The sequence below is a fragment of the Oncorhynchus tshawytscha genome, linkage group LG09, assembly GCF_018296145.1.
Source record: "Oncorhynchus tshawytscha isolate Ot180627B linkage group LG09, Otsh_v2.0, whole genome shotgun sequence".
Taxonomy (NCBI): domain Eukaryota; kingdom Metazoa; phylum Chordata; class Actinopteri; order Salmoniformes; family Salmonidae; genus Oncorhynchus; species Oncorhynchus tshawytscha.
In genome coordinates this window covers 18,901,967-18,918,509 of record NC_056437.1, presented here as the reverse complement: position 1 = coordinate 18,918,509, position 16,543 = coordinate 18,901,967, and the positions used below count along the sequence as shown (strand labels likewise).

Below are 16,543 nucleotides of genomic sequence, written 5' to 3'. Positions count from 1 at the left end.
GTAGTTAGATGCTATATTCAACAAAACCATGTTAAGATGCTCGGATAAAGGTAAAACATTTAAACTTTTTTTTATGAGAGAACTGATAAAGCAGCCACAGAAATCAAACAACAGAGTGTGCCTCTTCTGCAGTGTAAAAAGCTGATTGGCATTTGTGTTTTGGTTGTGGTTTGGGTCCAGGGACGGCGGAGGGTATTTTCTTCCCCTGGTAACATGGGAAAACACATAATAAACAAACACAGTCTGTATGAGTCTCTGTCTGACTGTGAGTGTTAATCCTGTTTGCAGTTGTTGGAGAATCTGTCTCTTTGTCCCGTGTTCCTGACCCCATCGTCGCACGCTCAGGGAGTACTGTAGAACCCTACACCCTCTCCCCCATGGCACGAAAAGGTATTGTCTGTCCCCCAACTTTGAAACGCCCCGACAGATAACCTCATTGCGCACAAAGACGATGAGGGCAACACAAGACCGGCATGATTTCAAGCAGGCCTTGAGGATTCCTCCACTGTACACGAATCACAAAGGGAATACCACCACGATAAGAGCAGGACAGGTGTTTTTATTTGAATTTTTACTAATCTCTCTTCATTTACTCAGCTTTGACCCCCGTGCTTCATCGAATCCCCACTTCTATGATCAAAAGCTGCTTCGCAAGAGCATCTAATCACTGAATGAGCCATTCTAGGAGGAGAAAAGTGTTCAAAGAAATGTACAGCAAAGGTATGTGCTCCTGTGGATCTTCAGAAGTTAAAATTCCTTCAGCGGTGACACAATTGTTGCCCACATGAGTGGCTGAGTTGTTTTTGCAACTTTCAAACACAAAGGAGAAAGAAAGTGAGTGAAATAATATGTTTTCCTTTTTATGCCCAGGCTCTGAAACCGCATCCCTCTTTCATGGTGTCAGTCGTTCTTTTGTGTATGGCAGTGGCGGGACCCTTTGACACTGTGGTGGTTATCCTCTTGATACCCGACTCCCATTGAAGCTGTGCTCTCTCACTCCTTTGTTCGCTCATCACCAATGTGCTACCTACCCTGACGGAGACAGAGAGAGGAGAGAGCAAACTGGTAACACCATGCAAAGTCCCAGGCCCCCTCCACAGCAAAACAAGCTCTCAGGTAGAATTTTCTTAAAGGCCATACGGCATTCTGGACAGGTACAACTGTGGATAGTCTGATCATAGTGTGTGTTCCTAACTCTTACTCTCAGATTTTTTTATGAATAGTCTCTCTGTGTGTCTCTGTCTCTCTCAAACACACAGACACACACCCACACTCTAGACAGACAGACACACACACACACACATACCTCAGTGGGCAACACAAAGGCCTCTCCAGATACAGGATACCACTGTCAAATCATTCCTGTGGGATTTCAACTCCATTCCAAAGCTTCCTTTGAGAAAGTTCTTAGCGGATTATCACGAAGATCGTCAGAACTCCCAGATAAGAGGCACCTCTTCTGACAACTCAAAGTGGCTGCAATGTCATGGGGGAGATAACGGCCAGGGGGGAGGGGGGGGATAGTTAAGCAACATTATGGTAAGACCTAAACAGATCACAGATGTTTTACACCACTACAACTTCTCACTTTTTTAACGGAGTCTAATAAATGTCACTAAAATGGAATTTGCAGTGTTATGTATTGACCTGGAGTAACATTCTCTCCCTTATTTAAAAGGTCAAAGATTCAAAGTAGTGTAAGACTTTGTAATATTATTTAATGTTTTACGGTAATGGTTGCAGGTATTTTCCATCATTATTTTATGAGTCGAGTCTCACAAGAGATTAGACTATTAAATATAACTGCGAGCAGCAATGAACGGGGTTCACAGGATGACAGAAAGGACCCAAGATCGGTTGGATAACAAAACAAGCACACTATCATGTAGGAACTATCATTACCATGTTTAACTCTCAATAACACGATGACGCAAGTTAAGTTTTGTCTAGTCCTGTAGTTTTGTTATCTTTGAATGCAGCAGAAAATCATTCTTAAATTCATTACTTAACGTATTGAGTTTAGATACTAATTCTGAGGTGAATTTGACAACTGATTTATGTTAAGATTTGTGAAATATTTTCAGCATTCATATTTTTTATCCCTTTGAGCATGACCATTGTGTAGTTAGTAATCTGTGTTATAGTGTGAATTTGGTAAGGTTTAGAGCATCACATGCGCAAGCATTGCAAAATAAATGTACACATACATGTTATTCAACCATTGCACGTGTCAAAGAGTGTCTGCCTGGCCAGGCACTAAAATAGAAATTGGTTATATTTGTGACACTCAACGCGCTACCCGTCCAGCCTCTCCCATCTCCTCATTGGTTTTTAGGAGCATATACACAGGTGGGTGATTGAAAGATGAACTTAGGTCCACACTCCAGTCAGTTGGGTTAATGCACCTAAAGTTGGTTGCCAACGGCCATATAAAGTCCAAAATAATAATAAGAAGGCTGAAGGAAGGCGTACAGATGACTAGAAATGAATTTGGTTTACTGTTTTATCTGTCGATTAATTAAAATTTAAAAAAATTGGAGTAGAGGACCTTGTGCATTTCAGGTAAAATAACAACCCAATGTTTATATCAGAGGACAAATGAGATGGCAACAGCAAGCTAGCTAGCTAAATTGCCATAAATGTTTAATGCTGTTCGACCTGTCCCCAAATTAATAGAATTGGTTCAGATGCCAAACTTCAATGCCAAACTTAACATGGTTCATCACGAGAATGTGTTTGATGACCCCAAAAAGTTAAGTTGATAGGCCAATATGAAGTGAATTTACAAAGGATTTAAAGGGACACGTAAAATCTGATTTCCTAATTGATCAATACTTCAGCCAATCCCTTAACTTTTCTCAAACTAAGTTAAGAGATGTACCATGGGCCTACATACTGAATGGTGTTATTTGGACATGTTGTTCATGAGAATATGTTTTTCCAAAATGTCCAAGATGGAGGAAAATCTATCATGATGATCCTTAAGTCAAATGTGTTCAGCATTAGGAAAGACACCTACATCCAAATGTGAGGGTTTAAGTAAGACTGCTTATAACAGTGCCCCCTATAGGCCAATCGGGGCCATTCTTTTTTGATCAAGTTACTCATGGCCTCTAGTTTCTGTGTGCCAAATTAGAAAAAAAGTTGACAATCTATGCTTGAGTTATTTGACCATGTCAGGGGGGAAAAAATGTACACACGTTCAGAGAATGAAAATAGGTGGTGTTCAAATAATGTATTATCTTAATCTAAATATTAATGTTTAAAGAATATGCAGCATAAGCTGTCATGCCCCTCACATATCATCCTAGCATGAATTGATAAAAGTTTGCACTGTCAGTAAATTCTGTCATCTGCAATGTAAATACAGTTGTGAAGACACAGAGTAAGTGTAAAAATACAGTCGGGCAAAAAAGTATTTCGTCAGGCACCAATTGAGTCTTCAAAAGTTCTCCGACTTAAAAAAATGAGGCCTGTAATTTTCATCATAGGTACACTTCAACTATGACAGACAAAATGGAGAAAAAAAAAATCCAGAAAATCACATTGTAGGATTTTTAATGAATTTATTTGCAAATTATGGTGGAAAATAAGTATTTGGTCACCTACAAACAAGATTTCTGGCTGATCACAAGAACGGTGAGCAAAAATCCCAGAACCACACGGGGGGGACCTAGTGAATGACCTGCAGAGAGCTGGGACCAAAGTAACAAAGCCTACCATCAGTAACACACTACGCCGCCAGGGACTCAAATCCTGCAGTGCCAGACATGTCCCCCTGCTTAAGCCAGTACATGTCCAGGCCCGTCTGAAGTTTGCTAGAGAGCATTTGGATGATCTAGAAGAAGATTGGGAGAATGTCATATGGTCAGATGAAACCAAAATAGAACTTTTTGGTAAAAACTCAACTCGTCGTGTTTGGAGGACAAAGAATGCTGAGTTGCATCCAAAGAACGCCATAGCAGCATGGGGGTGGAAACATCATGCTTTGGGGCTGTTTTTCTGCAAAGGGACCAGGATGACTGATCCGTGTAAAGGAAAGAATGAATGGGGCCATGTATCGTGAGATTTTGAGTGAAAACCTCCTTCCATCAGCAAGGGCATTGAAGATGAAACGTGGCTGGGTCTTCCAGCATGACAATGATCCCAAACACACTGCCCGGGCAACAAAGGAGTGGCTTTGTAAGAAGCATTTCAAGGTCCTGGAGTGGCCTAGCCAGTCTCCAGATCTCAACCCCATAGAAAACACTTTGGAGGGAGTTGAAAGTCTGTGTTGCCCAGCAACAGCCCCAAAACATCATTGCTCTAGAGGAGATCTGCATGGGGGAATGGGCCAAAATACCAGCAACAGTGTGTGAAAACCTTGTGAAGACTTACAGAAAACTTTTGACCTCTGTCATTGCCAACAAAGGGTATATAACAAAGTATTGAGATAAACTTTTGTTATTGACCAAATACTTATTTTCCACCATAATTTGCAAATAAATTCATTAAAAATTCTACAGTGATTTTCTCATTTTGTCTGTCATAGTTGAAGTGTACCTATGATGAAAATTACAGGCCTCTCATCTTTTTAAGTGGGAGAACTTGCACAATTGGAGGCTGACTAAATACTTTTTTGCCCCACTGTACTTGTCATACAGTAGTTTCAATATTTCTCACAGGAGATCAACCACAATAATATATATGGATTTTCTTTTAAAATCCTGACATGTGTAAACGTTCTCAACTGTGACTAGCTGTGTAGGCAATTCATCTGATTATACTTAATTCTTACCTACTGAATAGATAACTAAGGATGACCTCAATATGGACAATAGGCCTAGAGCATGCAAAAAATCTGCAAACGATCCACATTCAGAACAACCAGGCTTCTTGCCATGGTCCAGCAATGCAATAATACCACAGGCAGCTAAGAATGTTATCGTTTCCACTATGGAGGAACAGAGCGACGTCAGACTATTCAGCATCATTAATTCTCTAAACATGTTTTGAGATTAGGCATTTTACTCCTCCTGGAGCTCGCTCAGAATGCTGGGGGCTTGGTTCTGAGATCGATGCTAAACCCTTGACCTCTGTGGCCGTGCAATGCTAGTCAACAGTCAGGCATGAACTCTGCCTCAGTACTGTCCAGTACAGGTCTAAATCCCTCTGTCTGAGGAGAATCCTCATGCCATCAGTTCCATCCACACCCAGAAGAGACACACATAGGCAGTCCAAGGGAGGGGAGAGATCTGGACATGAGCCTAGCTATCCTATAGTTAACGACTCATCATAACTACCACCTCACAGAGAGCTGAGCACTGTTGAACACTTACAATTCATCAAGCCTGAGGTTTCTCCACCATTGAGTCATGTGTTAGTTTGCAAGGAGCAAGTAAATTGTGTCGAAAAATGACCACTCTGGCCATTCACACTGAGATGTGGAATTTAATTAGTCATTTTAGGATATTATTAGGATAAAAACGCTGTAACGCTAGCTAATCTTCCAACACCAATTAACAACATACTACAAACAACCACAATCAAGACTTCACAAACATTCAACAAGTAGACATTACAGATAATGAAAATTACCTGACAGGAAGCACATTTAACATTCGGTTGATGCTTTCTATTTGCTGTCCAGTCACATATTTGAAGGGCTTATCATTTGACGTTGGTCAAATATGAGGGGTTGATGGGAAAGCTCTGAGGCCTTAATGTAGGGTCCGGGTTAACACTGGGTTGAGGACACCAGTTTTTAGTTGACGACAGCAGCCTTTAGTTGAGTACACCAGCCTTCTCACTTCCTAGAAAGCAAGTCCTCCTCCATGTTCAGACTATGAATCAGACTCAATGTACTGAACTGAGTCATTCATTTGGTTGCTGCAGGGGTCCACATCTTCAGCTGTATATCTGATGCATGACCCATAAACTGTGGCTTAGGGTTATGCACCTGTGTTCCTGCCTGGGTCAACCTCAAAGAATGCAACAGCTAAGAGTGGTTGGGAACACTTAACATGAAAAGCCAGGCCACCACTCATGGCATTACCCCTTTAATCCTAAATGATAAATGCCAATAAATGATCCAGATGCTTATTTTGTTGTCTTTATTAGTTTAAATATACCCGTAAAGCACTGCCATTTCTTCTTTGGTATTAAAGAAACCATTAAAGCTATACCACCTACAGTGCATTCGGAAAGGATTCAGAGCCCTTCCCTTTTTCCACATTTTGTTATGTTACAGCCTTATTCTAGAATGTATTAAATAAAAAAATGTCCTCATCAATCTACAAAAATACCCATAATGACTAAATAAAAACAGGTTTACATGTTTTTAGCAAAATGTATGAAAAAAACAGCAACTTCATTGGAGTCCACCTGTAGTAAATTCAATTGATTGGACATGATTTGGAAAGGCACACACCTGTCTATATAAGGTCCCACAGCAAAAATCAAGCCACGAGGTGGAGTGACTTGTCCATAGAGCCCCCGAGACAGGATTGTGTCAAGGCACAGATCTGGGGAAGGGTGCCAAAACAATGTCTGCAGCATTGAAGGTCCTCAAGAACACAGTGGCCTCCATTATACTTAAATGGAAGAAGTTTGGAACCACCAAGACTCCTAGAGCCGGTCGCCTCACCAAACTGAGCAATCGGGGGAGAAAGGCTTAGGGAGGTGGCCAAGAACCCGAGTGTCAGTCTGACAGAGGTCCAGAATTCCTCTGTGGAGATGAGAGAACCTTCCAGAAGGACAACCATCTCTGCAGCACTCCACTAATCAGGCCTTTATGGTAAAGTGGCCAGACGGAAGCCACTCCTCAGTAAAAAGCACATGACAGCCTGCTTGGAGTTTGTCAAAAGGCACCTAAAGGACTCTCAGACCATGAGAAACAAGGTTCTCTGATCTGATGAAACTAAGATTGGACTATTTGGCCTGAATCCCAAGCGTCACGTCTGGAGGAGACCCGGCACCGCTCATCATCTGGCCAATACCATCCCTACGGTGAAACATGGTAGTTGCAGCATCATGCTGTGGGGATGTTTTTCAGCAGCAGGGACTGGGAGACCTGTCAGGATTGAGAGAAAGATGAATGGAGCAAAGTAGACATATCCTTGATGAAAACCTGTTCCAGAGCACTCAGGACCTCAGACTGAGGCAAAAGTTCAGCTTCCAACAGGACAATGACCCTAAGCACACAGCCAAGACAACGCAGGAGTGGCTTCGGGACAAGTCTCAATGTCCTTGAGTGCCCCATCCAGAGCCCGGACTTGAACCCGATCGAACATCTCTGGAAATACCTGAAAATAGCTGTGCAGCGACGCTCCCCATCCAACCTGACAGAGCTTGAAAGGATCTGAAGAGAGGAATGGGAGAAACTGCCAAAATACAGGTGTGGAAAGTTTGTAGCGTCATACCTTATGAAGACTTGAGACTGCTGCCGAAGGTGCTTCAACAAAGTTCTGAGCAAAGGGACTGAATACTTACGTGAATGTGATAGTTTTACTTTTAATAAATGTGCAAACTTTTCTAAAAACCTGTTTTTGCTTTGTCAGATGGGGTATTATGTGTAGATTGATGAGGAAAAAATAATTGAATCAATTTTAGAATAAGGCTGTAACATAACAAAATGTGGAAAAAGTCAAGGGGTCTGAATATTTTCCGAATGCACTGTATACTGAGCCCTACGGGCATGGTAAGGATTGTGTTTGTCAGACCATTCCTTAGCCACATCACCGTTCACCCGTCTCTCTTAGCTGGAGACATTCTGCCACAAGCCAATAATCTGCCAGTCTTGAAACTCATAAAAGGTGGTATCTGTTCTCACAGGGGAAGGAGACAGATCAATTATGGTGTGGTTTATGTATCTCATTCACTCAGCTCTGTGATCCCACTGCCTTGATTCTAACATGACTAAAGGCAGCCTCTTTACTGAGGCATCTATGCAGCAACTACAGCCATTAAGACTCAAGAGATGTAGGATCTTCATTTGAGACAGTTTTCTGCGGCAACATGAAATGTGAATTATTGGATTATAATTAAATGGACAGTTCTGTAGTGCTTAATTTTTTAAATTTTTTAATTTCACCTTTATTTAACCAGGTAGGCTAGTTGAGAACAAGTTCTCATTTGCAACTGCGACCTGGCCAAGATAAAGCATAGCAGTGTGAGCAGACAACACAGAGTTACACATGGAATAAACAATTAACAAGTCTATAACACAGTAGAAAACAAAGGGGGGAGTCTATATACAATGTGTGCAAAAGGCATGAGGAGGTAGGCGAATAATTACAATTTTGCAGATTAACACTGGAGTGATAAATGATCAGATGGTCATGTACAGGTAGAGATATTGGTGTGCAAAAGAGCTGAAAAGTAAATAAATAAAAACAGTATGGGGATGAGGTAGGTGAAAATGGGTGGGCTATTTACCAATAGACTATGTACAGCTGCAGCGATCGGTTAGCTGCTCAGATAGCTGATGTTTGAAGTTGGTGAGGGAGATAAAAGTCTCCAACTTCAGCGATTTTTGCAATTCGTTCCAGTCACAGGCAGCAGAGTACTGGAACGAAAGGCGGCCAAATGAGGTGTTGGCTTTAGGGATGATCAGTGAGATACACCTGCTGGAGCGCGTGCTACGGATGGGTGTTGCCATCGTGACCAGTGAACTGAGATAAGGCGGAGCTTTACCTAGCATGGACTTGTAGATGACCTGGAGCCAGTGGGTCTGGCGACGAATATGTAACGAGGGCCAGCCGACTAGAGCATACAAGTCGCAGTGGTGGGTGGTATAAGGTGCTTTAGTGACAAAACGGATGGCACTGTGATAGACTGCATCCAGTTTGCTGAGTAGAGTGTTGGAAGCCATTTTGTAGATGACATCGCTGAAGTCGAGGATCGGTAGGATAGTCAGTTTTACTAGGGTAAGCTTGGCGGCGTGAGTGAAGGAGGCTTTGTTGCAGAATAGAAAGCCGACTCTTGATTTGATTTTCGATTTGAGATGTTTGATATGAGTCTGGAAGGAGAGTTTGCAGTCTAGCCAGACACCTAGGTACTTATAGATGTCCACATATTCAAGGTCGGAACCATCCAGGGTGGTGATGCTAGTCGGGCATGCGGGTGCAGGCAGCGATCGGTTGAAAAGCATGCATTTGGTTTTACTAGCGTTTAAGAGTAGTTGGAGGCCACGGAAGGAGTGTTGTATGGCATTGAAGCTTGTTTGGAGGTTAGATAGCACAGTGTCCAATGACGGGCCGAAAGTATATAGAATGGTGTCGTCTGCGTAGAGGTGGATCAGGGAATCGCCCGCAGCAAGAGCAACATCATTGATATATACAGAGAAAAGAGTCGGCCCGAGAATTGAACCCTGTGGCACCCCCATAGAGACTGCCAGACGACCGGACAGCATGCCCTCCGATTTGACACACTGAACTCTGTCTGCAAAGTAATTGGTGAACCAGGCAAGGCAGTCATCCGAAAAACCGAGGCTACTGAGTCTGCCGATAAGAATATGGTGATTGACAGAGTCGAAAGCCTTGGCAAGGTCAATGAAGACGGCTGCACAGTACTGTCTTTTATCGATGGCGGTTATGATATCGTTTAGTACCTTGAGTGTGGCTGAGGTGCACCCGTGACCGGCTCGGAAACCAGATTGCACAGCGGAGAAGGTACGGTGGGATTCGAGATGGTCAGTGACCTGTTTGTTGACTTGGCTTTCGAAGACCTTAGATAGGCAGGGCAGGATGGATATAGGTCTGTAACAGTTTGGGTCCAGGGTGTCTCCCCCTTTGAAGAGGGGGATGACTGCGGCAGCTTTCCAATCCTTGGGGATCTCAGACGATATGAAAGAGAGGTTGAACAGGCTGGTAATAGGGGTTGCGACAATGGCGGCGGATAGTTTCAGAAATAGGGGTCCAGATTGTCAAGCCCAGCTGATTTGTACGGGTCCAGGTTTTGCAGCTCATTCAGAACATCTGCTATCTGGATTTGGGTAAAGGAGAACCTGGAGAGGCTTGGGCGAGGAGCTGCCGGGGGCGGAGCTGTTGGCCGAGGTTGGAGTAGCCAGGCGGAAGGCATGGCCAGCCATTGAGAAATGCTTATTGAAGTTTTCGATAATCATGGATTTATCGGTGGTGACCGTGTTACCTAGCCTCAGTGCAGTGGGCAGCTGGGAGGAGGTGCTCTTGTTCTCCATGGACTTCACAGTGTCCCAGAACTTTTTGGAGTTGAAGCTACAGGATGCAAACTTCTGCCTGAAGAAGCTGGCCTTAGCTTTCCTGACTGACTGCGTGTATTGGTTCCGGACTTCCCTGAACAGTTGCATATCACGGGGACTATTCGATGCTATTGCAGTCCGCCACAGGATGTTTTTGTGCTGGTCGAGGGCAGTCAGGTCTGGGGTGAACCAAGGACTGTTAATACATTTATGAGGAAAAATCAAGTGGAAATTAAACTTCAGAAGCACACTCAAATACACTTCAAGTTTTGCATTGCAAGAAAGTTTGTCTGCAACAGCGTGATCAAATTAAGATCCTACATCTGTATGCAGCCACTACATCCTGCAATACTTCAGAGAGAACCGCTTATCTCATACATTAACCACCCTTAATTCCCCGAGCACAACATTTACATTCAGAGCAGATGGTCAATAAAAGTATCTTAAAAAGGACACTCAAACATTTTTGTTACTAAACTTCAAGCTTAAGGAATTTGAACAGTAAAAGCAGGGGTCTACAGACGTAGAATCTTAATTTGAGCACTTTTGTTGCTCAGAATTTGAAATGGAAACTTGTAGTGTTCAAAATTAGAAAGGCTTCTAAAGTTTGTAATTTCCACTTTAAAATGTCAGACTTGATTTGCCCTAACGAAAAATACATCAACCCCTACAAAAAATGGCCATTGATTATAATCCACATAATTCACAGTTCCTGTTGCTGCAGCATTATTTTCCTGCTAGTAAACTGGCTCAAATTAAAATCCTACATCTGTAGCGTGCCTTCATTTATCTTTATCTTCACAGTGAAACCGCTTTGGCTGGGGCTTTTAAGAGAGTCCTGAATACACAGATTCTTTAAACAAGCCGTTTTCAGATCAGATACTGTCCAAGATCATTATAGCTGGGCATCAAGAGGAGGAGGAAAATAAGAACAATTATGAAAGGAATATCTCCAGCGGTAGAGCTTCACATGCTTACGTTGGCTCAATAATATCATTTTAAAGTACGTCCAGGAGAGGAGGTATAGTGCGACCAATAAACAGATTAAATACTTTAGTACAATTTACCTTGGTAGAAGTAGCATTTTAGGTCAAATGTATACAAGTAGGCCAATTTATTTAAATTCATCCTTTGGCCTGAAGGGATGATTTTATGATATGCTGAAGTAAAACTAGCTTTGAGGCAGTAGCATTTAAGGCCAAATGAATACAAATACCTATTCTATGTATCCTTTGGACTAATGGCAGATTGTATGATCATTGTATGATATGAAAAGAGCTGTTCTAAGGATGATGATGCACCCACAGTTTGATGGTTGGTTGCAAGGGCATTTCTAGCAAATGCCAGATGGGCTGTTCCATTTTTTGCCTATTGGGCCTAACTACTATTGTTTTAGCAAAATTATATTTTTCTGGCAAAAATTGGGGGCTACAAGGAATAAAATGGGCTGGTGTGTGGGGGGCCTCAATGAAAAACATGGTCCAGTATGTTAGAAATGTCAGAGACCATTTCTGGTCCCAGTCCGCCCCTGGTTGGTCGAGGAACATGGTCCAACAGAGAGAAGTCACATCCTTTGTGTCCACGGAGACAAACCACAGTGCAATCTAGTCACATTTGTGGTGAGGGAACCATGTACGCTTCACTCCAATCGCACATAGTTTCATCTGGTGTTGTCTCATTATTTTACAAGGAACTATACAAGGCTAGGGGCTGTTACAGATGCAGGATCTTAATTTGAGCCAATTTATTTGAGCAGCATCAGGAAATTTGAATTATGTGGATTATAATGAACATTTTTGTAGGGGCTGATACAACAAAATGTAAGGGAAAATCCAGTCTGAAATGTCAAAGTGGAAATAACTAACTTCAGAAACATTTTTAACCCTCAAATACACTGCATTGCAGGACAGTTCTTCACAACAGGCTGATCAAATTAAGATCCTACATCTGTAGCTTTCAGTGGAATCAAATGCATATGAGAGAAGTAATTTAGGTAGACTGCTGGCAAGAGTCATTGCAGAATGAACCAGAGAGCTACTTTGTGCTGATAAAGGAATCCTTGGCTCTGGGGAGAAGGAGAGAAATCATGCCATAACTGAGTGTGACTTATAGTGTGTACGCATGTTGGGGAGAAAGGGGTATCATTGAACTGGACTTGAAATTGAAGGTCCCAAATAGCAATTCAGATTAAAAAATATATATATATATTATATAAACATTTGCTTATCATACAGTGAAAACATACTAACACAGCAATACCCTCTGGAGAAATTGCATGCAAGGCCAAGGAAAACAAATCAATTGGCTTTCAATGAAACAGAAACGAAAGGCAATCCCAAGTGGATTTTGAGGATAAGGGTTGATTGTCACTACAGAAAATGTTAATGTTGGCTATCCTCCTATCCTTAGGCCCTGGAAAATGCTGCTGGCCGAACAAAAGACTGCTTTAAGTAGAAGGTACAGTACGCCTGCCACCTAACCCTTATTTCAGTTACGTCACCTCTCCCCAAACAAGAGGCGGTTTCCCCCGAACGCCCTCACATGCCTGTCAAGAGGATCAGCAGAGAGAGCAGGGTGTCTGAGTGCTACTTGTTACATGATGAAGTAACCCTCATGGCAAATGCATGCAATCCTAGTCATGTGAAATCTTCACTTACATGCCAGAAACTACACCCCATGTATTGGTCACACACTCTCAGCACAACACATACACTCTCAGCCACACCACTGCCACCATCCATTTCTCTAAGTGTCTATTACAGCTTTAAGAACTTGTTACTCCATACATTAGAAACTAGCTATAAAATTGGTAAAAATCAACAAAAATGTAGAGTCTTGACTTTCCAAGTTCCATTAAATCAAGGTTTATTTAGGGATGATAAACCAGAGAGAAAAACATTCACAGTATTTCATTCATCTCCCCAACATTAGAAAATGTGAAAAATGTTGTGCAGCAAAGCCTGCGTAAGCCTTAACAATTATACAAATAGGTTCTTCTCTATACAAAAATACATGTGGGAATTTTTTTGGCCATTTCTTCACAACTATTATTTTCTAAAATAATTTCTTCCCTCGAGTTGTTCTTTACTTTACCTCATAACTGAAAACTGGACAGAAATAGGGAAAATTACAATTTAACACCAACTAGCTCTGCTATGGCACCACGTGTAAGTGAATAACAACCCTTCATATGTTAACCTTTCTACGCAAAGCTAAATATAGCAAGACAGATACAAGTCTGGAAAGACTGTATTAGTGGAAGAAGAGAATGGTTTACGAAGAAGAGAATGGAAGGGGGTCACTTTAGGAAGCTATGCAGAGGTAGGGATGTTGTCATGGTCAGTTTCTCTATAGAGTTGTATTGTATAAGGTCCCGGTAAGGAAACATCAGACAGTGATTCTGTCTAGATGAAGGCATAAGGAAAGAGCTTGACATGGCAGGACTCTAACTAACCATTTGACAAATCAGCAATTCATAAATGTATCCATGCTAAATTAAGCCATAATCTCACAATGTATGATAAATTCTAACAGTCATATTATGATACTCATCTTTTATTAAACTTAAATCTACATGGTTCCTTCAACATCTCTGTAGTGTTAAAAGGGGAAACTTAGCTGCGTGGCAGAGGGCCAACTGAAGCTACATTCACTAAATCTTTCTTCTTGAAGCGTCTAATCACATGTAACACATTACCACTACATCACAAAGCTGGTCATTACACTAAGCACAGTCCACCAAACGCATTCAAGAAAAAAAACAACCCATACAGTTAGTGATTAGAGTAACTATTACTGACAATGGCTTTACATTGAAGTTAACAGTTGCTGCTAGGCCAAGGAGCTAAATGCAAATCAATTTGACACTTGTGGTACGATTCGGTCAGGTCAAATACAAAAAATCTAACTACAGTATAAAACTGGAAAATGAACGAACATTGAAAAATCTAAAAATAAAATGTACAAAAAGGTGACACTTTTGCTTTTTTCCTTGCTTTGAAAAAGAGGGTGAGAATAAAATGCTCCTGGTGAGAAAGAAGAGAACACCTACTCATCACCATTGCAAAAAACTGTTCAGAAAAAAAGGGAGGAAAACTTTTTGCCAGGAGAGGAAACGACAACATTAATGCTACGTCTAACTATTAGCTTGTTTGTGCCCACTCCTCTCCCCCTCTGGACGTGTGATGCCCTGGACCTCGATGTGACGAGCCCAGGGTCCTACTGCACCGGCCACGGCTCACTGGCTGGCCTCGCGGACTTTAGCCTGCAGTGCGTCACAGGTCTTCTTGGCATCTCCAAGCAACATGGCTGTGTTGGGCTTGTAGAAGATGGGGTTGTCCACGGCAGCATAGCCCACTCCCAGAGAACGCTTCATTACAACCACCTAAGAGACAGGGAGACACACACACGGCCTCAGCTAAGACATTTACACAACTGAGAAAAAAAACGCCTGATACGCTGTTCTATCTTACAGGGTAGCCTAGTGGTTAGAGCGTTGGACTAGTAATCGAAAGGTTGCAAGTTCGAATCCCCGAGCTGACAAGGTACAAATCTGTCGTTCTGCCCCTGAACAGGCAGTTAACCCACTGTTCCTAGGCCGTCATTGAAAATAAGAATTTGTTCTTAACTGACTTGCCTAGTAAAATAAAGGTTAAATTTTTTATATATATTTTTTTACAAATAATCAAAAGCAATGCAATCACCCAGTTGTTTTCCCTCTTCAAACTCAAAATCATATGATGTGGCAAATTAGCTAGAGCTCCAAATGTCATTACTGCTATACCACCTCTTGTCTAGTTTGGTAAAGACTTCAGATGTTAAACACTTATCTAAGAACAAACCCTTAACAGGGGTACAAATGTTGCACCTGCATGTCCTGTAAGTTGGAGATGGATGGGGAAGGGTTCCATTTGGAGGAGAATGGGGAGAAGAGTGTTTGTCTCACAACTAAGGGGTACTTAAGGCCATTGAGGCCATTTAGAAAATGAAGCATCATTAGTGTCTGAAGTTGCAGTCTAGGCAGAGAGAGAGAGCAGGTCTTGGGAAATGGATTGGAGCATCCCGTGATTGTGGGCATGTGTTTTGGTGCCTGGAGGCACATAACACAGCATTATAATTGAATAAGTAAAACCAGAGCAACACTCTCAGCCTTTTACTCCCTGCTATCTGACACGCTGAATGATACTTGGAACAGAAGCGCCGCATATCAAGACACAAAAATCAACAGGAGGAACGTTGGAAACCCCTCAGAGGCAGGGGAGGATCAGTAGTGGCCAGGTGACTCAAGACACAGTGAAGTGTTCCCATGCCACAGTCCCACCCACAAAACCTACTCTAAAACAAACACTTACACATTCTAAGTTAAACACATTCATACAAAAACACAAGTAAGCATGTACTGAATCACAAACACCCACTCTAACACCCTCCTGTGAGAGAGGACTGTAAATATGGATCCCACTATGGTAGTGGTTCAGGCCAGGATTACAGTAAGGATCTGGGACACCCAGGCAGGCCTACCCTAGCCAGCCTCTAGGCAGGGCCTCCCAGTCCTAACTCCCAGGCCAGCGAGGGTACAGTACCAAAGGAATGCCCTCTGCCTGCTCTGCCAAGCTTGGCTATGGTGGCATAGAGGAGCCCCGCCCAGTTTGTTTACATCTACAGCCAGACTGCACATAGAGCCTAGACCAGCACACCCACCCACTCTACAGTCTGACCGACCCCACACAGTATCATATAAACATGAGCCACAAGTGGAAGGTTATTAATTCAAGTGTCTGAGTCACTGAAGAACAATGAAAATAACATTTTCAACAGTAGTGCAGTGAGTCCAGGGGATGTAAACACACAGGTCACTCCAGCTCAGAGTAGAGGGGTGGGATGCTGGTAGTCTTAAAGCTCTATGATTTCCCAAGGGAACCTTTGGAAATGAAGGGGTTTTAAAGTAGGGTGGTGAGGCATCACTTTTAGGGAAGGTTTCACTCGGACGCTCTAAAAATGTCATAATTCCAGAGGGAGCGAGTCACCACTAATGGAAGCCGTGTGAGATCTGCGCCTGCTTGAGCTACACCTAGGTAGGGGCCTATTGCCTCTGTGACAAAGAGTACGAGATGCATGTGTGTGATTGCATGTGAAAAGAGGCCTGTCTTTCTCTCTAAGGGTGCATCCAAGTCTGGGACAGACTGGAACAGAAAATAAGAACAGCCTCTTTCTGAACCAATGTTATTCGCTCCAGGAGAAGTTAGCGAACCTCCAAAACTAAACTTTCACCATGAAGAGAGCCAGATTAAATCCACTCAAGCCATTCTGTAACAGTCAGAATATGACGGGGCTGCAGTACCATTC

At 42.4% G+C, this 16,543-nt stretch overlaps 1 protein-coding gene across 4 annotated transcripts in view; it reads right to left on the bottom strand.

The window, feature by feature from the left end:
- Window positions 1-13,046: 13,046 nt before the first annotated feature.
- Window positions 13,047-16,543, bottom strand: part of nnt (nicotinamide nucleotide transhydrogenase) — a 70,107-nt gene continuing 66,610 nt past the window's right edge. For all 4 annotated transcript variants that reach the window (XM_024431132.2, XM_024431129.2, XM_024431130.2 and 1 more), the window contains one exon: window positions 13,047-14,582. In XM_024431132.2, coding sequence (XP_024286900.1) covers window positions 14,436-14,582 — 147 coding nt within the window. In that variant the 3' untranslated portion in view covers window positions 13,047-14,435. The remainder of the gene's footprint in view (window positions 14,583-16,543) is intronic.